Source organism: Triturus cristatus, chromosome 8 (genome assembly GCF_964204655.1).
Source record: "Triturus cristatus chromosome 8, aTriCri1.1, whole genome shotgun sequence".
Taxonomy (NCBI): domain Eukaryota; kingdom Metazoa; phylum Chordata; class Amphibia; order Caudata; family Salamandridae; genus Triturus; species Triturus cristatus.
This window is the reverse complement of record NC_140591.1, coordinates 272354363-272376985: the sequence shown is the minus strand read 5'-3', so window position 1 is coordinate 272376985 and position 22623 is coordinate 272354363. Positions and strand designations below refer to the sequence as shown.

General features: G+C 44.1%; 1 protein-coding gene across 4 annotated transcripts in view; it reads left to right on the top strand.

Annotated features, from left to right (window-relative positions):
* The window catches only part of ALKBH8 (alkB homolog 8, tRNA methyltransferase), a 438016-nt gene that overhangs the window by 342559 nt on the left and 72834 nt on the right, over window positions 1-22623 (top strand). For all 4 annotated transcript variants that reach the window (XM_085621497.1, XM_085621495.1, XM_085621496.1 and 1 more), the window contains one exon: window positions 4706-4855. In XM_085621497.1, the coding sequence (XP_085477623.1) occupies window positions 4706-4855 (150 nt within the window). The remainder of the gene's footprint in view (window positions 1-4705; window positions 4856-22623) is intronic.

Below are 22623 nucleotides of genomic sequence, written 5' to 3'. Positions count from 1 at the left end.
TCTATGTCAGAGAGGCAAGGTAGAGCCAGATCGCGCAGAAGTTCACACGAGTCCTCCACCGGCCTGTCCGACACAGAGGTATAGACCGTGCGGAAATAATCTGCGAAGCACTGGACTATGCCATCCGGCTCAGTGACAATAACGCCACCCTCTGTTACTAGTTCCGGCACCACACGATTAACCCGCTCTTTTTTATCCAGCCACGCTATTAATTTCCCGGCCTTGTCCCCAACATCGTACCGTCGCCCCTGCTGCTCCCTACTCAGGGCTTTGGCCGCATTCGTCACCAGGGCCTTATACTCCGACTGCTTAAGGTTCAATTTATGCAGCGTTGGTGCCGTAACCTCCTCCTCCAAAACCAACTCTAGAGCCGCTATCTCCGCCTCGATCTGTGCGACCTCCGCATCCCTCCGATGTTTGGCTGCCGCTATCAAGGAAAGGGCCTCTCCTCTCAGCACAGTTTTAAACGCTTCCCACAAAGACACCGCAGACGTGACCGAGCCTAGATTTTCCTGGAAGTAGAGATCGACCGCCTTCAGCACCGCGCTACGAGTCCTAGGGTCACGGAGATACCAGGGGTTAATCGGAGCCACCCTGCCCACCACTCCTCTACCAACATCCATACAGATCCACACCGGCGAATGGTCAGAAATACCCCTAGCCATGTGCCTAGCCTCGGACACAAAGGAGGCGTGTGCAGCCAAAGTAAGTACATAATCAATTCTAGAGAGACTGCCATGCGCCCCGGAGTGGCTCTATTTAACTTTCTTGATAGAAAACTACAGCAGAGGTCAGTAAAATACCAGAATCACTTTAGCATTCTCTAAATTCCAGTCCATAGAAATTGTCTTCCACAAGCACCCGTAGACAATAATATTTTTTTTCACATCTTGTAATTTCAGTGATATGATCACCGAAGGCCCTGATATTATATTAAAAACAGAGCTTTGGACTATACCATTTACCGCTGAAAAGCAATATTTTTCTCCATGTGTTCCCATACCTGGCGTGTCATGCAGTTTGGTGCTTACTTCCCCTCCATGTTACAGAACAGTAGATGTTTCAGCACCCAGGCTAATGTGCTGCATAGCTAAATACATATAAGGTCCCAAAGGCGAGAACAATTGCATTGCCAATGCTGTTTTTTTGTAGGCACAGGGAGATTACGCGATTTACCTAGAATCATAGGATGCTGAGCCGACGCAGAAACTCAAACCCGGTTCCCCAGTTTCAAAGTCGGCAGCTATGGTTGTTACTCAGAGCGGCGATGCCCACAAAGGATTATATTTTTCTGAACTTTTGCTTTCACTACGAAGCCAAAGTGTTTTCTAGTGAAAACTTTAATGCTCACAGGTTTGGGGATTTGTCAAACCCGACGCAGACTTTTTGAAAATCTGTCCCCATGGGTCTCCTAGACAGAAAGGAAAGGAGGAGGCAAAATAGTGGTAAGAGGAGACAAGGCTTCTGTAGGATGTACAAACCAATGGGGGAGGAAACCGCATGAGCTTTTAAGGCTGGTGAGAGAGTCCGGACACGTGGCTGACCATTAGGAGATGCTTGGTAGAGCCAGGTACTCATGTGTACAAATCAACACACAGAAGTGCGCACACACAAAACTATAAACAGGCAGACAACATAGTCCTGCACAACTCAGACACAGGAAGCACACCAGAAGTGTGGGACAATGAAACAACCAGATAGATGGACGGCAAACTGATGCTTGCTCTCACTTAAAGTAAGCTGCAGGTGGCAAAGTCTGCTTCCCTGGGGCTGTCCTCCTTGTCTCCATTGTGACACTTTTGTCCTCCCTCCCACTCTGTGTAGGTTTTGGTGAATACTCTAATTCAGTGGGCAAAGTGGGTGGGATCGTCAGGGCACGGCGTGCCCCTACTTCTTTGATACAATAGATCCCGTTCCCATACCTTTCTTTTTTTAAACATGCGTCCCAGCACGGCAGAAAAAAGAAAGGCCTGCGCGGATAAGGCTCAGCGTTCGTGGCCGTGTGGGGACCGGCGGATGGACAGAGAAGGAAAAGGACTCTGTGTTTTCCTTCTTTTCCAGAAAAGACAAGGACGGTGTTTACGTCTGCTCTGCCTCTGGTAGCTGCCCCACCCCCTCTTTCTTCCTCTTATTCCCTGTCTGTCTCTGACTCGCTCCTCCTCACTTAACTGAAAACCTTGACTTCAAGAAATGGTTCTCACCCTCCCCAGTGGTGGCTGGTGACATTTGAAAGTGGTGAGGCGTGACATTATTGTTGTACTGTACTGCAGCGAGCGTGCTAGAAAAACCTATGGGGGGTTCTTCGCCCAAGAAAATTTTGAAAAAAGAGTGGACAAACGGTGCATTTTTAAGCAAATTTGAGGAAGCAGGAAGGTTAATAAAGCAATTAATGCTGAGCCTAATAAACATAGATCGGTCACTGCACCTCACTTCACTTCACACAGCTTTGGTCTTGTTGCTGAAAGAGTACAGCACCATCGCAACAAGTCTGACAGCCAATCCTATTGGTGCTAGAAAATGTGGACACTTCACAATCTGAACCAGCAACCCCTGTACACCAGCCAAAGCATACAAGCTACAAACAATGGCCAACCTGCAGCATGCATTAGTAAAGAATTAACATGTAATATCAAAAGAAAGTCAACTTTAAAAACAGAGCGAATGACGAGTCCATCCTTCATTTTCACACGTAAAGTCAAGAGAAGTCCAGTCCAGAGAAGCACTGTACTTGGCACTAGAGGCAGGCAGTCGAAAAAATTCATATCCTGAGCCGAACCAAGCCATAGTAAATCACGCAGCATATAACATGTACAAATATGACAAACAATTGATATAAAGGAAGCAGGCATTCCATTTGTGAATCAGTCAGAATGCCCGAGAATGCCGGATGCCGGGAGGAATAGCGGACCTCTATCCCTGCATTTAGCTTCTCAAAATAGTTTTTCTTTAATTGCAGCCACTGCCCATCAGAACCGGGCAGCATTAAAATCATCTGCCATGGTATGCGGGGCACTTGGGGGAGCAGGCTGGCCTCCCCCATCAAACGCTTTCATAAGACGGAAACGCATTCACTCACTTCTACATATCCTCACCCTCAATCACACTCCGGTCCTGATGAAAACCCGGCAACCATGCCCCTCCAACTACAGAAACCACATCAAAGCCAGTCTATGGCACATTGTACACTCCACAAACATCAAAAAGCAATAACAGCGGTTCTTCCGTAATTGACGTATGTGGAAAATATTTGACCATTGAACATTCTTTGAACCAAATAATATTAAGCGTGGTGTGCAATACAAGTGTACTGTCTGCTCTTAAATTTAGGAGACGTCTTATGCTTTCGGTACATGTGGGCAATGAGCATCATTTACACGCAGACTTAAAAATATGGTTTACATCCTGAATGCATTTAAAGAGGAGCCAGGTTTGTTTAACTTCACAGCTCCTGGGTCAGTATGTATCATTTGTTTACCTCAGATGGCCTCAGAAGAGCTCCAAATGGCTTACCAAGAACAAAGAATGTGAACAGCTGGGGCTGGGAAAGACGGGAGCAGTATCTAAAGTGTGTCGTTAGTATTTAAATTGTGTATTATAAATCGCATTTAGACAATGCAATCAATAGGGATAAGAAATATGGCGGCGCTTTAGCATGCGGAGACCCAGTCATGTTTTCTGAGTGCATTATAAACTTCCATCAGTACAGTGAGGTGTTTGTGATCATACAATAAAATGCCTGGCACGGCGCCATCCAATATTGTGGGCCTCCGCCGGAGCGCTCCTGGAATGCTTCGCTGCGCAACGGAGGCAATAAAAAGAGATTTCTTGCGTGTTCTGTGTTGTGGTTTCTCGCACATTTGCGTGTCAGTGGAATGACGTGACTGCCATAGTGACTTTTTTTTACCATGCTGTAGTGTCACGAATGGTGTACAGCACCGCCAGAAGCATTTGGCAAAGCCAATAGGTTCCAAAGGTGAGATCTAGTGCGTTTATCAATTCTGACTTATTTTTAATAAAAGCATGAGATAACTTGGAGCTGGCAGCTGTTGAAATAGACGTCGCGTGGGTTAACTGACTGGAACAGCGAAGGCAGTGTAACACTGACAGCGTTGGTTGTAATTTCCGTGTTGCATTCCCCTTAAGGCAGCAATAGGTTTCTCTTTCGTTGTCTTAGCCCAAATTCCAAAACAATCCTTTACTATTCTCAATTAAACCTCCACGTCGCCGCGCGTGCTGCCAGTTCTCAGCTCCATTTTATTAACCATATGCTCCGAGCCCAGTAGCCTCATTAGAAGCGCCAGGCCCGCTGCTTTGTCAGCCAGAAGGGAAATGACGCAGTGCTCTAAACACACGCCACGCGCCCCTACTGTGTGCTGCTGCCTGTGCGGTTCCAAATAGGCTCCCTTTAATAACTGCGAGTAATGAGAACAAATTCACCTAGGACAGCACGAAGCTTACTCAGTCACAGAGCACACATTAAGCAGTTTTCTATAAATGGTATTATACAAGGCCCCCTTCACATTTATTCATGATTTGCTGTCTGCTGTAGTTTAAAGTCTCAAACTTAAGTATCTAACTGTAAGTCAGTTATGATAATAAAAATTAAAAAAAAATGAATGCTGTGTCGCGCATGCCGCCTTCTGTGGGAACTACAAGTGATTAACAGTGGCTCCCCTTGTTGGCTAATGCTGTCCTTCTCCTACAGGTGGGGTGCGACCGCAGTAAAAACCTCGTGGATATTTGCGGTGAGAAGAACTTCGAGGCCTTTGTATGCGATGCTTTGTCGGTGCCCCTGAGAAGTTTTTCCTTTGATGCGGTCATCTCCATTGCCGTAATCCACCACCTCTCCACGGAGGTAAGGGTTGTGAGAGCCTACAGAAATAAAGGTGATGTCGCAAAGTCTTCCTAAGACATTACTGTTGCTTCACCTCTCGCCATTAAGCGTCTGCGGCATAAACTATATGTTGAATAGGCCTATTTTCGATTGTATTATATTACAGCATTTATATAGCACTTCCTGCCTCTGTTTGGGGCACTGACGTGGGTGCCTTCACGAGCAACATGCTACACACCATGTAGTGTGTGTGGTTGAAAGAATGTTTTTTTTTTTTTTTTTTTTGATCCTTTGTTGTACGTGTTTCCATGTCATGCCTAAGGACCACCAAGGTGCAGTTATCATATCATGGGATGCAGCGCATAGCTGTGGTCTCACATGCTTTTGACTGGCCCGATCTATGCTGATTCCCTGCAATTTAGATTCTGCGTGTTTACAAGTTGCACGTTGATCATTACATTATTTTTTCTTCGGTTTCTCTCTCTCATTCAAGCTTCTGCTGTGTTGATTTAGGTGCCCTGTGATCATGTGCTAAGATGTCAGAGGTTGACATACCATATCCTTCAAAGTGGAGGAAACAAACCCGAACTGCTCGTAGGTTTTGAGTTTGACTTCCTTACATTTCACTTTTTCTTCATTTACAAGGAACTTTGGATGCGCTGTAAGTTAAAGAGGCTTTTAAGTCAATAATATTATCACCTCATTTGTCTTCCTCATAACTGCCCTTGAAGGCGTCAGGCAATATGCAAACAGTGGTTTTTCATAAAGGGGCAAACAGGGTGCCTTTGGCCTCACGTTTCAAGATGTCACCAGAAGCTCACAATGTCAGTGCTGGAAAACCAACAAACATTCACTCACTCTCTCTCTCTCTCCCTCGTTATCCAGTATGTATTTTTTTATATCACATGTTTATTTTGAGATATGAACCTTGAAAATTTGCTTTTTATTCAGGAAATAGTTAATGAAAATAATAAATGAAAGAATGGATCATAATGTTTGTTTCCTTGCAGTGAAATGAAGAGAACAATGATTAACAATGCACAATTATAGTAAAAACACACCTTTTGTTGTACAATGCATTTCATTTGTAGAAAGGAGAGATTGTTGCAGCTGTTCTCTTTGAGTTGCAACTAATAATGGTCTCTGCTTGGAATTTTAATATTTAGCTTTACTTTAACGTTCATGAATGGATTATTTACAAAATAATGGACAGTGGCCACTGGAATTATGCAATTCTGTGGCTATAACATTTAATGTATAATGGTGGATTTGCTTATATGCTGCCTGAATTGCAGATTTCAGAAAAAATGTCTCCAGCTGAAATGGATCAAAATAATACTGCCATAGAATTTGCTACACAATATCACATATGTTGCCCTTCCTTGTTGCATAATTTAGAGAACCCTCCTCTTACATTCGTCTTCCATTGCTGCATAATCCTTGTTGCCCTGGCAGGTGCAAAGCTCTGCAAAGTGGTTTGAGGCTGTGAATTTTGATAATGAAATCCACATTTCATAAAGCTCTTTAAATTACAATACACTGAATACACACACCCAAATACGATCTCTTATTGTGAGAGCTGAACTCAAGCAAGCTGTAACAAATGTAGGCGTTTATTTGTGTGATTCTCAAAGGTGCATAACAGAGGAATACCTTTTCCAAACATCATCAGTAACTAGTTCTGTTACAAGAAGAACCGAAGGACCTATAGCATAAAACAGCATCTTACATGCTGATCAACATGCATTATTTACGTGATTCAGTGCCAACACCAAAGCTGTAAAAAACATTGCGTGGGCCAAACAGTGAATGATCTCCGTACACGATACACGAGGAATCACAAATAAGCAATAATTAATAAAAACTTGACCAACTTTGTGGACCATTTGCTATTAGATTTGAAGATGTTCCCTGTGGAACATGTCTTAAAGGAAGAACTACTGGACTCCAGAGAAAACTTTTGAATGTACAGTTTAAAATCATTTCATCCAGATGAACCAAACATCACTGACAATACCACCCGATTACTGTATATCTGAAGAGATCTCAAGACTGCCGTGATGCCACATTCCAGGCTTTTTGAATATCCAGCAGTGTTAGTTTTGCAGCCACTGAGCAAAAATCAATCTTGTACTGTCTGAGGAAGGCATAAACCGAAACATTGTCTTTGAAATATATTTTTGTTCTTTAGTGCTCTATATTATGTTAATTACATTTGTAAACCGCTCGAATACCTGGAGGCGTCTTGGCGCTAGCTACACTATTATAAGAGGAGAACCCATCAATGTTAGAACTAGTTAGTGTAGGAATCTGGGTTTTTGTTGCAGTGCCCCTCCCCCCACATCCCCCCCACACACACACACACAAACTTTTTGCCTGGTATCTGGTGCTACTTTGACTGAAAGTGTGCTAGGTTTCTGCAAACCAGGACCCCGGCGCCAGTGCTCTTTCACTAAACTGTACAATTGTTTCACGATTGGCAACCTTAAGATCTATGCATGCCCCTAGTAAATGGTACTCCTGTTACCTAGTGCATTGGACCTAAGGAAGGTCCCTAAGATCTGTAGCACAAATTGTGCCACCCTACGGAACCCCTCACCAAGCTCATGCAAGCTTCCATTGCAGCCTCCGTGTCTTGGTGCAGAGAAAACCGAACAGTAGACATGGCACACACCCCTTGTGCCATGCCTGCCAGCACTACATGTGGTATAGGTAAGTCACCCCTATGTTAGGCCTCACAGCCCTAAGGCAGGGTGCACTATACCCATGTGAGAATATATCTGCGAGAGTGGGTATGTCCTGGTGATATCTAAGTTCACCAGTAGATATTACTAGTGCACAGGTAAACCATAACTAGTACATGGGCTGGACACTCATCATTACGAGTTCCCCAGCTATATGATGGGTTCATTGTACCCCAAGGTGTATGGTACCAAACAATCTTAATAAACCCACAGTGATGCCAGTGCTGGATTTAATAACTGCACAAAGGTCACCTTAGAGGTGCCCCCTGAAAACATACTCACTACTAGTGTGTTGACTGACTGGACTCAACCAGCCAGTTACCATAGACAGGTTTCTGACCCCCTGAGGTGAGAGCCTTCGCTCTTTGAGGACAGGAGCAAAGCCTGCTCTGGGCGGAGGTGTTCACGCCTCCTCCAAGCAGGATGGGCATTCCAGGGCGAAAGCATCAAAGGCCTGCCGCCTTTGTTATGCGACCCCGGCCTTCTCCAGATAGTAGAGTTGCCACCCCCCTGTCCTGACCCCATTTTTTGGTGGCAAGACAGGCGGGAAAATTAGTTAGATTAGGAGTTGTGCCCACATTCAGCCAGCACCACCCCTAGGGCAGCCCAGCTGATGTGGACCTGACTTCTCAGATTGCTCCATGTTGTTTTGGATGGAATTAGCTTTCTAGGGTCAGGGTTATGCCCACTTCCTACAGGAAGTGGTCATATAGAGGGTGTAAACACCCTAAAGGTAGGTAGCTCATTGGCTACGTCACTCCCCATAATGCCCCTAAACTGAGTAATTAGGTGTCACCTCTGAACCCAAGAACTCAGATTTGACAGATCAACAGAAGAAGGGCAGAGAAGAGTCACTGCCTTGTGAGAACTGCAGCAGGACTTTGGCGCAAACCCCTGCTGTCCTCAACCCTTTCTCGACAGTCACAAGAGAGTGGCTCATCCTGCGAGCTGTAGAACTACCAAAGCCTTCAGTAACCTAACACTTCTTCAACAAACACCGAAAGTCTCCCTTGGAGTAGAGGAGCTACTCCCCTGCAGTCCGCAGGCACTGACAAGCAGTGTACAGTCCACTGCCATGCAGCTCCCCAGTCCGACTAACGCTGCAGACGACCAGGAGAAGGTACTCGTGCACTGGAAGGCAACCAGAGCTGTGCTGTACCAACCCTATGGTGTACCGGGCACCCTGCATGAGTGTCCAGTCCGGATCCTCACTGGACCAGGCAGCCGTTGAGGGACATCAGCATGACTGAGACCCACTTAGAGAGTGGCCCAGCTGCTTTGAGTTTGTTCCTGCCGGCTGGTTGTCCCGGACAGCAAGGTGCATCTTTGTGCGCCCAACCAACCAAACCTCTCTGATCCTGAGCCCCCCAGCTCGGGTCTCGACTAACCGGCTGTGCACCTGTGCTCTAGGACCCCTTGTGACCTAAGCCCCTGTTTGGGAGCCCTCGGGTATGCCCGCAAGTTCCCCTTTGGAGCCTCTTTTCAGGTGGCCTCCCTTCTCCGTTGCACCGGATACCAGCCTCACCTACACCCTGCTCTCCGTAGAATCCAGACCGTTCCAGACGAACTGCTGGTAGTCCTTTGAATCTTGGCCCACTACTACTCTGATCCCAGACAGAAGATGAACCCCTGAAATGGACTGCACCTACCTTTATGCATCTTTGACTGTTCCTCCTATAGGATTGCATTGTCTGCAAAAGCACACAGGTTTGAAACGTTTTCTTACCTGTGAATATTTTTATTGAAAACTTTGCTTACCTTGAAACGAAGTTCTTGAGTCTGAAATATATATAAAAAGAAGTGTTATTTTTCTAAATTGGTCTTGGATTTATTCTTTAAGTGTGTGTCTCATTTTTGCCTCACAAGTACAGCACATGCTTAGCACTACCCTCTGACAAGCCTAACTGCTCTCTCACTCTACCACAAAAGAGAGCATTAGTATTATCTAATTTAACATCTGTAGATCCATTGGAGACCTACTGGGCTCTCTGCACAGTGTCCTTCGTTTCAGGACACTATATAGAGAGCCAGTTTCCTAAAGTCAGTTTTAAACAACCAGGTTTTCAAAGCCTTTCTAAAGGCTGAAAGTTTGGGCTTGTCTAACTGGCAACCTGTGCAATTTCCTGATGGATTGGGATACTGAGTGGTATTTAGGAATCCTCAGCAGTAGACGTGCTGCTGCATTTTGTAAAATCTTTAACTTATTCATTAAATGCTGATGTAAGATGAGGTACAGGTGAATGAATGAATGAATATTAGTCTTCTAAAGCGCAAACTTAGCCCGGAGGTGTCAAGGCGCTGCGGGAGGGGCTGTCGGACAAAAATAAAAGTAGGGCTCAGACTGGAGTACCTGTAAAAAGCCAGGTCTTCAGAACTTTGTGGAACAGAGATTGAGACACTTGTCCAGAAATATCAACAGGGAGGGAATTCCAGAGCCTAGCAGCAGCGATGGAGAAGACTCTACCTCCCCATCTATCTCTTTTAAACCTAGGAACTACCAGCCGATGTTTGCTGGCAGATCTAAGCTGTTTAGAGGGTACATAGCGCCGAAAAAGCCCTTTCATACCATCTGAGCCTAGGTCATAGAAAGCCCTGTGAGTAAGACAAAGAGCCTTGAACAAAATTCTTCAATTTGAAGGGAGCCAGTGCAGCTTGCTGAGAGAAACCGGGACTGAGTGATATTTAGGAAGATCCATCACCAGCCTGGCTGCTGCATTCTGCACTAGCTGCAGACGACGCACAAGGCCCTTATCAATGTCCAAATGAAGAGCATTACAATAGTCCAGTCTGGACAGCACTAAGACAATAACTGCCAGCTTTCGGAAGGCGAAGGAAAAGAAAGGTCATTACAATAGTCAATTTTTGAGAGTATTAGAGATGAGACTGTCGTTTTTCAGTTCCAGTGGGACAAAAGGTAGGATTTTTTTTATAACCCTTAAAGTGTAAACAGCAGAGGAAGTGATGGCATTGCTTTGGTCTATATATGTCAGTTTATAATCAATTAATACACCCAAAGTCCAAGCCTTCTTAACGGGTGTAAGAAGAGCACCCAACTCTTCCGGCTACCATGCAGAGGTCCGAAAAGAGGGCTGGGAACCGGACAACAGAACCTCTGTCTTACTTGCGTTCTGCTTCAAGCAGATCTTGTCCATCCATCCACTGACCACCAGCATGCAGTCACTGAATCTAGACCCCGTTCCATTATCACTACTGGCAAGGGAGACGAAAATATGGTTGTTGTCTGAGTAGGATGTCAGGGAGAACCCAAAGGATTTTATTAGTTCAGTTAGAGAGGTGACATAAACATTAAATAAAATGGGACTGAGCGAGGATCCCTGAGGGACCCAGCAGGGTAGGGAAAACAGAGGAAGACAAACTCACCCAATTCTATGGACTATTCTCTGCCCAGAAGTAAAGCGCTTAACAGATCCCGCGCTCTGTCGCTGATGCCAGTTTTTGCCAAACGATCTATTAGTAGCTCATGGTTGATGGTATCAAATGTTGCTGATAGGTCTAGAAGGATGAGGGGTCCTCTGCCTCCCTGGTCTAGTGACCACCTGATTTCCTGTGTGGCTTTTATAAATGCTGTCTCAGTGGTATGGCCACTACAGAATCCAAATTGAGCAGGGTCTAGGAGATTATTCTATTAAATATGGTTAACTAATTGCTTATTCATGATCTTTTCTACTATTTTAGCTGGTAATGGCAAACGTGAGATGGGACGATAGCTATCTGGATCAAAGAGGTTGAGAGAGGGGTTTTTTGATTAGAGGAAGCACTGAAGCTTTTTTTCCAAATTTTAGGGAAGAGACCAGTATTAAACAGAAGTTAAAAGATGTCAGATAGTTTAGAGGCAATACTTTCAGGAGCTAATTTACCACCCTCGGAGGACAGGAATAGTGTGGCGAACCATATTTGGTGGTTTTAATCAAAGTCGCTATTTCCTTCTTCATTGGAGGGTTAAACTCTTTAAAGAGTTTCAATTTCTCCATAACGAGTTGAGGAAAGCAAATCGTTGGAGAAGGGAGAGACAGTTGCTGAAAACATTTTATACACCTCTTCAACTTTGTGTTGAAAAAATTCAGCTAGTGTTAGAAAACGCTTGCCTTGTATCTATTAGTTTGTTGGATGTTTCCAATACCAATTTAATAACAGTCTGGAATAGTTCTTTGGTGGAATTTTTTGCATCTTCTATCCTTTCTGTAAAGAACTATGTTTTTTCCTTAAAAATAATTTCCTTATAGTCAGCTAAACATTTTTTTATATTTAGTTTTCTCTAACTCGCTGTAATCTTTTCTGCATATTTTCTCTTGTCTCCTGCATCTTTGTTTTTGGGTCCTAAGGTCCTCTGAGAACCAGGGAGCTGAGGGTTTCCTTATCTTAGACTTTAACATTTAGAATAAGCGGCTCCTTCCAGTCAGTGTGTGTAATTTGAAATGTCTAAGTCCTCTGACCGCTCTGGTACAGAAACCTCTAGCGTTCTAATAAAAGGGTCCGGTTGGATTTTATGCCAGGCTTGTGTGGTCATCGTAAGAGGGGGAATTATGGCACAGTGATTTAGTTGATTACAATTTAGTTCAAATAGAACTACACAGTGGTCTGTCCATGTTAAGGGAAGACATTGTTGTATTACCTAATGAGGTATTGTTGGTGAAAATACTGTCTAAGGGGTGTCCTGCTTGGTGTGTAGATAATTGGAGGGTTGGAGGAGCACTCTTTTAATGATAATTTCAACCTATTCTGACTGTGGTGCTACAACACTACACTTGCTGTCAACCAAGTGTGGGTGAATTAAAGGAGTGTTACAAGTATATGAACTTGATGGTGCTGTGCACACTTCACTGGGTGCTGATGCCCACGTCTCGTATGAGACTACCGCTCAAAACATTGACAATTTTAAACCATTGGTTCACCTTGATATTCAATTTATATCAAGATTAAATCGTAATGAAAATGCATTTAACAATTTGTTCAACAATACAGTTTGTACATTGTTCAACACAATCTTTATTTCATTCGCATAGTAGTACAAAAATCAGTCCGTGAAATAATAAACAATGGTTCATAAATGCCCGATGCATTTCGGGACGTCACCGTCCCTTTGTCAGGGGCCAACCTAAGACAGAAAACAATTTATTATGCTCATGTTAATGTCTCATCATACTTTATATACACAAGGGGCAGCATTACCCAACCTGCCTCAAATAGAGAGGTGCATGTTTACTTGCGTAAGCTGAGCTGATTACCATATGAGACCTCATGTGTTCACTCTCAAATGATCACCAGAAAAAAAGACGAAAAAAGGCCTGTTCAGTTGCCCCTGTATAAAATGCACTACCCGCGGTAAATAGTAAGTGACACCAAGTGAAAACGCCAAAGAAAATACCAAAGGAAATACCAAAGGAGATAGTAGAATGTACAGCGTGGCGACACAAATTATGTGAGCACAGTAATAAGTGCGTAGTGATAACCGCTAGCTTGCTCAAAGACATTCGGGTGGGTGAAATACATGTGATGTCCGATGCTCACCAAAAAGTGGTCCGTGTAAACCGGCCTCAATAGTAACAGCTGCAATCTGGAGAGATCACTAGAGTTAGTGCCATGGGTGCCTTGTCGCTAAATAATGATTACGGCAAATCGTAAAATGTGCTTACCCTGCACGTCGGTACCTCGCGGTAAAATAGTGCAATGTAGCCTGGCGTGCCCGGCCCTGTAACGATACAAATAAGATGGTATGGCGATATGACATACCCAATAGAGACACAAATATATCTACTAGAGCAACAGGATGTTACACTCACCCACTCACTGTGAGGAGTCTTCAATATATCCAAACTTCGTTACCACACTGCAGGGCTCGACAAATCCACTCGACCGCTCGCATTTGCGAGGTAAATTTAATGAGGTCGGGCTATTTTTAGGTCCTACTCGCCCTTTCTGGCGAGTAGGAAAACATACTAACTTTTTTCCTGTCTTTGAAAACGGAGAAAATGTGACAAGATAACAAGATTTAAAGGCCTTTTTATTGCTCACAAAGCAAATGAGCAATAAAGATGCCTTTAAATCTTGTTATCTTGTCACATTTGCTCCGCTTTCAAAGACGGAGGTCAAGTAGGTTACTGTCAGGTCGAGGAGATTTTTCAAGGTACTAGACCTGCAGGACTAGTAGCATTTTTCAGATTTTTCGAGCCCTGCACTGTCTAGATAAGAAAAATAAATAGCTATTTGTATAACATGCCAAATTTTAGTTCCCTAAGATGCACGTGGAATAGCAATTTGGCAAATACTCTCAGATCTTACCGGTTTGAGTGATCTCGATGCTGCTCAGTATACGGTCTGATTTTGAATGCGTAATGCCCGAAGCGTCGGAACGGTTTAAACAAGCCGCGATGCAAACATCAAAAGAGGACTGGCGGAAGGCCGGAAGTGTCGCCATCGTGACACTGTGTGTAAGTGTAACGGAACGAAACCAAGTAATGAATTGTCTAGCGGGATAAAACTAAAATATAAACTGTAGCACAAGACCCCATACGGGGTCTGATGCTACACAAACTAAATAGACAAAGGGGGGACTAGAGGGCTTTTATTCAAGGAGGTCCAGCATACATGCCCAGTAAGTCATATGGAAAAGAAAAAGTATGCAGTTCCTCAGAAAAGAGAAGTGAAGGGAAAGAAGAGACCGTAAGAAAGAGGAATTCCTCTATTCGGAACTAGGGTCCTCACACACCCAGCAAGCTAGGTGTCATGCTTCATCATATGGACCTGCTCCTCGTCGGGCCGGCGCTGCAATGCCCGACGGGCACCCTGAAAGGGGCTCTTAGGCGGAGATCTTCAGTTCCTGGCCGTATGATGCAGTGTGTGTGAGAGGGACCTAGCAGTGTAGATGTGAGTGCAGGGAAGTGAATTAAAACAAGTTAGAGGGTCCAAAAATAATTTTATTGGGAGTGGCTCTCTACCTGAATAAAAAATGTGAAAACAGAATGGCAGCTAGCTGATGTTATGATTCAGCTTGGCTAAGCTCATCTGTGCTGGTCGACATGTTTCTTGCCCAATGGTCCTAGTGATCCGTGGCAATTCCTCAGGACCTAAACAAGCTGTCAAGAATCTACACGCGGCAGTAAGTGCAATAGTTACCTACTACCTGTTAAATGGGAACGGTCTCGCCATATGCCTAGGGAAACCTAAAAGGAAAGGAAACTTTAAGTCAGGTATCCCAAGAAAAGGCAATGAACGAAGTGAGTGATTACTGTACAGGTATACAACACAAAGTGGTGCTAAACCCCATAATGACTAGACGGTCCAATCTGAAGTCCTTAAACACCATGTGTCAATGTTTCTATACAGTGAGTGGTGATACTCCTACAACTAGTGATTTTAAAACCAATTAAAAACAACTAAAACAGAAGGCTGGAAAGGTCATGGTAACCCAACTCAAAAAGTTGCACTAATGGGAAACTCACCCAAGATGGTATAGTACCATGCTCCTATCCGTGGCCGTGGCGCCACCTGGACACCAAGATTCCGGTGTTCTAGTAAGAAACAAGGTAATGAGGGATAACAACAGCACAACCGACAAGTAATGTCAGCAGAAATAAACTCAGGAGCCCACGTGTGTCCCTGTCACATGAGCTGCTGTGCTGTGATTCTCAGAGCACAGGAGGTAATCAGATGATCTAATAGCACCACAGAGCGAACTTAAAAAGAAAGAAGGAGATGCAGAAATTGCACATGCCAAGCCAATAAAGGTATCAGCCAACTGGAGCCGCGTGACCATGGACACCAGGTACACAATCACACTCGCTCGCTCGCCCCTAATGGTGAGATACGGGCAAGTACGAGGCTGCCGTGTATGGTAGATTGGATCCACAGACCCGCCTGCTCTCCCTGAGTAGCGAGCGAGATGCGTGATCCTGCAAACAGTTAAAGTCCCGAGTGGTTCACTAGTCAAATGCGGTAATATTTCCCAAATTAAAGCAGGCACTGGCAAAGTCGCGTCTACTTCAGATCTGTCAGTGCGACTGCGGGGATATGACCAGTGGCAAACAACCCAACAGAAGTAGAGATCACAACGACACAACTCACCCGATCAGTTGTTCACCTCGGGCCGCGTAGTAATACCGCTGCTATACTCACTTAAAGGTTGTTGCCAGTAGGGGGTATCAACCTACCCTCGCGCCGCTCGACCCGGGAATACTGACGGCCGGTTAGGTGCCGGGGCAGATATACCGGCGGAATCGTTCAGCAGGGGGCGTGTCTAAAACCCAGAAGTGTGTAATAAGTGGGCAGAGCCTCTCAATAGAGTGTCAAAAACCGCGGCCATCTTGGAATGGCCTCTGGACATAGTCGAGTCTTAGTAAACCCATTAGAATATGGGTATGGGGATTACATGCAAAGTGGCAAAAACCTAGTATTGGAAAGTCCAATAAGGCGGCCATAGATCAGCGGGCGGCGTGTCTAATATCAAATATGTGTAACATATGGGTAGAGCCACATATTAAGGTGTCCAAAACCGCGGCCATCTTGGAGCGGTCTCAGGGCACAATCAAGTCTAAGTTTACCCTATGGATATGTGTATGGCGATCACATACAGAGAGGGGAGAACCTAGCAATGGGGTAGTTAAAGATATAGCGGCATATATAATCAAGAGACCCTAGGGATATGGAGTCAGTGGTTACTAAGTCACAGAGTGGATAGAGTATACCACTAATCACATGGAACACTGATTTATCTCTCAATTAGCGCTGCCCACGGGATCTGATCATTCAAGCCTTCCCGGTCTGTCCTGAGACGGTGCACCCATCGCTGTTCAATCTTGAATAACGCTCTCTGTGTAATCCTAGGGTGTGTCTCAAGGATTAACCATCTTAGGGAGTCTGGTGTGTGGTTGTTCTCTTTGCAGTGGGTATATAGTTTCGTAGTAATTCTTTGACATCTCACATTGCTCTTGTGCTCTGTAATGCGAGTTCTTACTGGTCGCATAGTCATGCCTACATATCTCTGTTCACAGGGGCAGGTGATCAAGTAAATGCATTGCGTGGTGTTGCAATTAGTATGACGCTGTAGCCTCCATGTAAATGAGTCTGAGAAAACCACCTCTTTAGTCACCGCAGTTTGATGACATACTGAACAGGAACCACACGGGTAGTGTCCTCTCACTGGTGGGAGACCCCAGAGGGTGTTTTGTACCTGGTGGTTAGTCTGTCTGGGTCTCGTGTTGATAAGAATATCTTTGAGATTTTGTGTGCGTTTGAAGGCAAAACGCGGCGGCGGGATAGTGAGGTCACCCGCTGTGAGAATCCCCCAATGCTTCTTAATTATACCCTTGATGGTAGTGGAGTAGGGGGTAAATGAAGTGACACAGGTCAAGGTTTCTGTCTTTTCTTTGATGTTAGGTTGTAGTAAAACTTCTCGCGGATTGTTACGAGCCCTCTTCAGTGAGTTTTTTACTTTGTGCTCGGGATAACCTCTCTGCCTCAGGTTAGAGCTCAGTTGGTCAGCTTCAATTAGGTAATCATTGGTGGTAGAGCAATTCCTCCTCAAGCGGAGAAATTGTCCAAAGGGTAAATTATCCCTAAGGGCCTTAGGGTGGTGGCTACTGTATAAGAGCAAACTATTCCTATCAGTAGGTTTTTTGTAAAGTGTGGTGTTAAGGCCTGTGTCCCCTAATGTGACCATGAGATCCAAAAAAGGTACATTAGAGTCAGAGATAGTATGTGTAAATTTCAGGAATGGATTCTGGGCATTGATCCAATTGCAAAATGCTAGGCATGTCTGGAGGTCTCCTTTCCAGAAGATTAAAATATCGTCAATAAAGCGCCTCCACAAGGTTAGATTACTGATGTAAGGATTACTGGGGTGCCTGACGATCTCATCCTCAAAACTGGCCATGTAAATACAGGCCACACTAGGGGCAAAGGTACTACCCATCGATGTACCCTGTGATTGGTGGAATAACTGTGTATTGTACTCGAAGTAGTTCTCAGTTAAAGCCAATGTGGCGCACTCCATCACAAAAGAAATGGGAGTAGGTGATATCCACTCTTCTTTCATCAGGGCATTCTCGATGGCCACCAAGGTGGCACGTTGGGGGATATTTGTGTATAAAGCTTCCACATCCAACGTTACCAGGAGGTCGATATTGCTGGTGTCATGTGTCTCCTCTATGATTTGTAAAATGTCCGTAGTGTCACGGACGTAAGAAGGAGTTTTTTTGACCAGAGGTTGTAAGAAATGATCAACAAATCTCGAGAGGGGTTCCAGGAGTGAACCTATACCTGATACAATCGGTCGTCCCGGGACAGGTGTAGTGCCCTTATGTATCTTGGGCAGAGTGTAAAAGTATGGGGTCTTAGGTTCCCTGGTGTTAAGGAATTCAGCTTCCTTTTTGCTGATCCAACCATTACTCTCCGCTTCAAAAGTGATGGTCGCGATCCTGGTGGTGAGCCTCGGTGTGGGGTCAGTGGAAATCGGCGTGTAGTACTTAGTGTTGTCAAGTTGGCGTCTACACTCTCTGTCATAGTCAATGGTATTCTGTATCACCGTCGCTCCTCCCTTGTCTGCCTGTTTGATGATAATACTATTATCATTGGCTAAGGTTTTAGCTGCTGACAACTCCGCACTGGACATGTTGTGGTAAAATCCCCTAGCAGGAATTGCACCCAAGTCACGAAGCACAGCTTTCTCAAATGTGAGTACTTCAGGTGGCACCATGTTGTTAGTGGGGGTAAATCTAGAAGGGTTACGTAAGCCCGTATCCCTAGACTCGATGGCTGGTTGGTCTTGGAAGAAAGCCTTGAGACGTATCTTTCTGAGGAATTCATGTATCTCACAATTATCCCTGAAATTGTCAGTTCTCGGTGTGGGGACAAACCAGAGTCCTTTTTCGAGAACCGCCTCCTCCAAAGGACTCAGGGGTCTGTCTGACAGGTTCACCACTAATTCTTTTTCCCTCTGTTCCTGCCCCTGGGTGCTGACTGGAATTGTTCCTGATCCTGCCACTGAACTCCTTTGGTTGGCCCTCTTTTTCGACCTCTTCCTCTGCCCCAACCTCTGTCTAAAAAAGGAGGGTTTCCAGGGGGATAGAATTGGGGCTGGCCATGAGGAAACATAGGGTACTGCCAGAAAGGAGGTTGTGGTGGACCTGTGAAGACCGGGGCATTATTATAAATAGGGTAAGGTGATTGAAAGCTCCTTTTCTGTTGGTTCCCTCCCCAACTGTTGGAACTCGAGTCACTACCCGTTGACCCTCTTCTCGAATTGTCTGAATTCTCATCAGACGAGTAGCTATTCTTGGTTGCCTGGAAGTCTGCTCTTAAGTAGGGATAAATCTTCTCTTTATCAAACTTCTGAATGTCCTTCTGAAGTTTGTTGATCTTAAGTTTGAGTAAATACTCTTTGTTTTCAGCGATCTCATTGTTTATTTCCGCCAGTTTTGCCTTAATCGCGGTATTCTGGGTTGTGGATTTTAGTGCACTTTCTGCTGCCTGGATCCTCACTAACAGGGCGTCTGCTAATCTCTGGGCCGTGTTAATAATGAGAACCAAGAGATCTCTAGTGCATTTCCACGAGACTAAACTCCTCTTTTCTGAGGAACTGCATACTTTTTCTTTTCCACATGCTACACAAACTAATGCATAGTGCACACGTAAGTATGAAACACTGCCAATAAAATACAGTGATTCGAAACAAGTTCTTTTAAAGTGGACTGACTAGCAAAGCCCCGATGTCTAGAATAAAACATGACAACCGGAAATAAACAATTAGTAAAGAGCGGACGATTCGTAATAACCGAATAAGTTGAACAGATGTGGACTCGCTGTGAGCGTATATCACCAAAGTAACCAATGTGAATAAAGAACTCTTCACCATATGTGAACACTTGAATATCCCTCCTTAGTGGGTAGTGTACTAATCAACCAAATGCATGCTGACCGGTTCCAACAATCGCTCTGAATGTGTGTGTCTGATTGTACTGAGTTTCTTTATAAAAAGCAATTCATATCCAGGCGGTCGTTAAGACCCGATGGTGTCATGGTAACAGGGTGCTTGATCCAGAAAACTTCTCTGCATAATAATCGTTTCGTGATGTCCATTCCTACTTTTGGTGTTACCCTTTCTACAATTTGAAATTGTAACTGAGATATGTTATGCTTGGACTCGATCCAATGTAGAGCTAAGCTTGATGAAGTGCTTTTTGTGCGAATTTTGCTCTTGTGTTCAGTTATACGGATTTTTAATTTACGTTCTGTCTTACCAATATATGCTTTGCCACATGGACATTTAATACAGTATATCACATTGGTCGCGTTGCAGTCACTGGTGTGGTACAGTTGAATCTTCTTGCCTGTTAATGGGTGGGTCAGTGTATTACCGGTGATTACATAACTGCAGTGTATACAATTGTTGCACTTGATGGTGCCCCGATGTGAGAGCTGTTTGATTTCAGGTTTAGGAGATGACAGTATAGATCTTATATTTTTGCCTCTAGTGTAGGCGAAGATGGGTTTGTTTCCAAAGATGTCGTTGAAGTCATTTTCTTGTTGCAGTAATTCCCATCTATGGTTAATGATCTTTTTGACCGATGTGGAGGTTGTGGAATATTTGTAGATAAATACAATCCTGTTGTGGTGAGATTTAACTGATGGAGTTAGTAATGCCTCACGTTTGTGGACTAGCGCTCGGTTAAGACAGTTGTCTAGAATGTCTTGTGGATAACCTCGAGAGGCATATTTTTCTTTGTACTCTGCCAGTTTTTGATTACTCACGTCATGATTAGAACAAATTCGTCTGATTCTGATAAATTGTGAGTATGGCAAGTTCTTGATAAGAGGTCTGGGATGAAAACTCGTGAAAGCTAAGGCATTGTTCTTGTCCGTGGGTTTACTGTAAACTTGAGTGTCGAAATGTGAGTTTAATCTGGTATAGCGGATAAGGACATGCAGGAAATTAATCTGTGTCGTAGCGATGCTGGAGGTAAACTGAATGCGTGTGTTGATGGTATTCAAAGTTGTGATCATTGTCTCTAGTTCTGTTTTACTGCCTTTCCAGACTATGAAAATATCATCTATATAACGGCAGTATAATTTGATCTTGCTCCACCATGACATGTTGGAAACAATATGCTCCTCTTCAAATTGGGCCATAAATATATTGGCATAAGCCGGGGCTCCAGAAAAGCCCATTGAAGTGCCGGTAAGTTGGGCGTAGAACTCTCCTTGCCATTTAAAATGGCTATGATGTAGGCAAAATAGCAATAATTGTAATAAAGTATTTTTTCAATGTGAATTGCATCCATTTGTAACAAAGCCCATTCAATAGCTTCCATACCAGCTGAGTGGGGTATGGATGTGTATAATGCAGTTACGTCAATGGTGCAGAGAAGCAATTCCTCATTGCTATCCAAGGTGATGGAATTGAGACGGTTTAGGAAATGCGTGGTGTCCTTGATGTAAGACTTCCAGCCTTGTACAAACTGTTGGAAGTAATGATCCAAAAACGTGCCTATAGGGTCAAAGATGGATCCCTGCGCTGAGACTATAGGACGGAATGGGGGATCAGTTATGTTCTTGTGGACTTTCGGGATCATGTACAATTTAGGCCGTCGAGGGTTAGATGTCATGAGATATTTTTGCGTCTGTTCATTAATCCAATTATTGTCTACCGCCTGTGTTAACATTTGGTCTAGAATGTTTTGTAACTCAAGAGTGGGATCATTCGAGAGGCGAAGGTATGTATTGGTATCATTGACATGTTCATTAACCTTCCTAATGTAAAATGAGCTGTCCATCACCACAATGGCGCCTCCTTTGTCTGCTGGTTGTAAAGTCAGTGCTCGATTGTTAGCCAGACTTTTTAATGCCGGTAGATCTTGTGTGTTGAAGTTTTTAGTGCGATGTTTTTTGAAATTGAGTTGTTGCAAGTCCTTCTGTACCAAGATTTCAAACGTGTCCAGCATTTTATGAGATACCGGAGGTTGAAACGTGCTTTTCGGTTTGAACTTGGCCATGCTGGTATCCTTAGTGGCTTCTAGAGGCACATTGTTGGTAAAACAATGTCTCAATCTTAATGTGGGCATAAACCTGTGAAACTCAACTTCAACATCCAGTAATGTTGATGTGTTGGTAGGAACAAAGGACATCCCTTTGCTTAAAGTGGCTAGTTGTTGTGTTGATAATTCGATGGACGAGATATTGATAACTAGATCACTGATTTTCTGCTCCATAATGATTTGCCTGTTTTTTCTTTGTCCTCTCCTGATTTGTCGATAGGATATTGTGTTTTGTCGCCTCCTGCTGATGGTGGTTGACCGTGGTCCGGAGCCTGTACTAAAAAAGATTGCGGAAGCAAAGTTTGGGATGATATCAATGAATCGTTGGATGTTGAAGGTTTGTGTATTTGGGACATAACTGTTTGTGCTGATGGTCTGGTTGTGGATGCATCCTTGTCTGTGGCTAAACTTTCTTCCGAAGAGGTCGCAGGTTTTTTTTGGTCAAAACGCCTGTGGGCATAAATATCTGCCCATGTATAAACTTCATTCAGTTTATAATCTATAGTGTCCCGTTTATATTTACAGATTTTTCCTTCTTGTAACTCTTTGCTATATTTATCAATTTTGGTTCAGTACTTCCAGTTGTAAATTCCATGCATTATTTTCCATCCTTGTTTTCAATTCAGTTTTAAGCATGAGGATTTCATCCTCTAAGTCGCGTATGGTTTTGGATAGCTCTTCAATAATTAGGAGGATCAGATCCAATGAGCACTTATTTAAAATAGAATACCATTTGTCCATGAAAATAGGGTTGAGGTGAAAACGAAACAGCATCGGTTTGATTGATAGGCGTAACCCACGCGGGATCCTTTTAGCTTTATGATATTGCACCAAGGTAGATGCATGTAGTTTTTGATTGAGTTGTCGACGGGTGATGTATTCAAGCTGCCTTAGCTGTTGGATGATGGAACCCCCATGTATATCTGAAGTTCTGACTTCTTGGATAAGAGCATATATTTCACTGGCTTCATCAGAAGTGTGCGCCTTGGTGATGGCA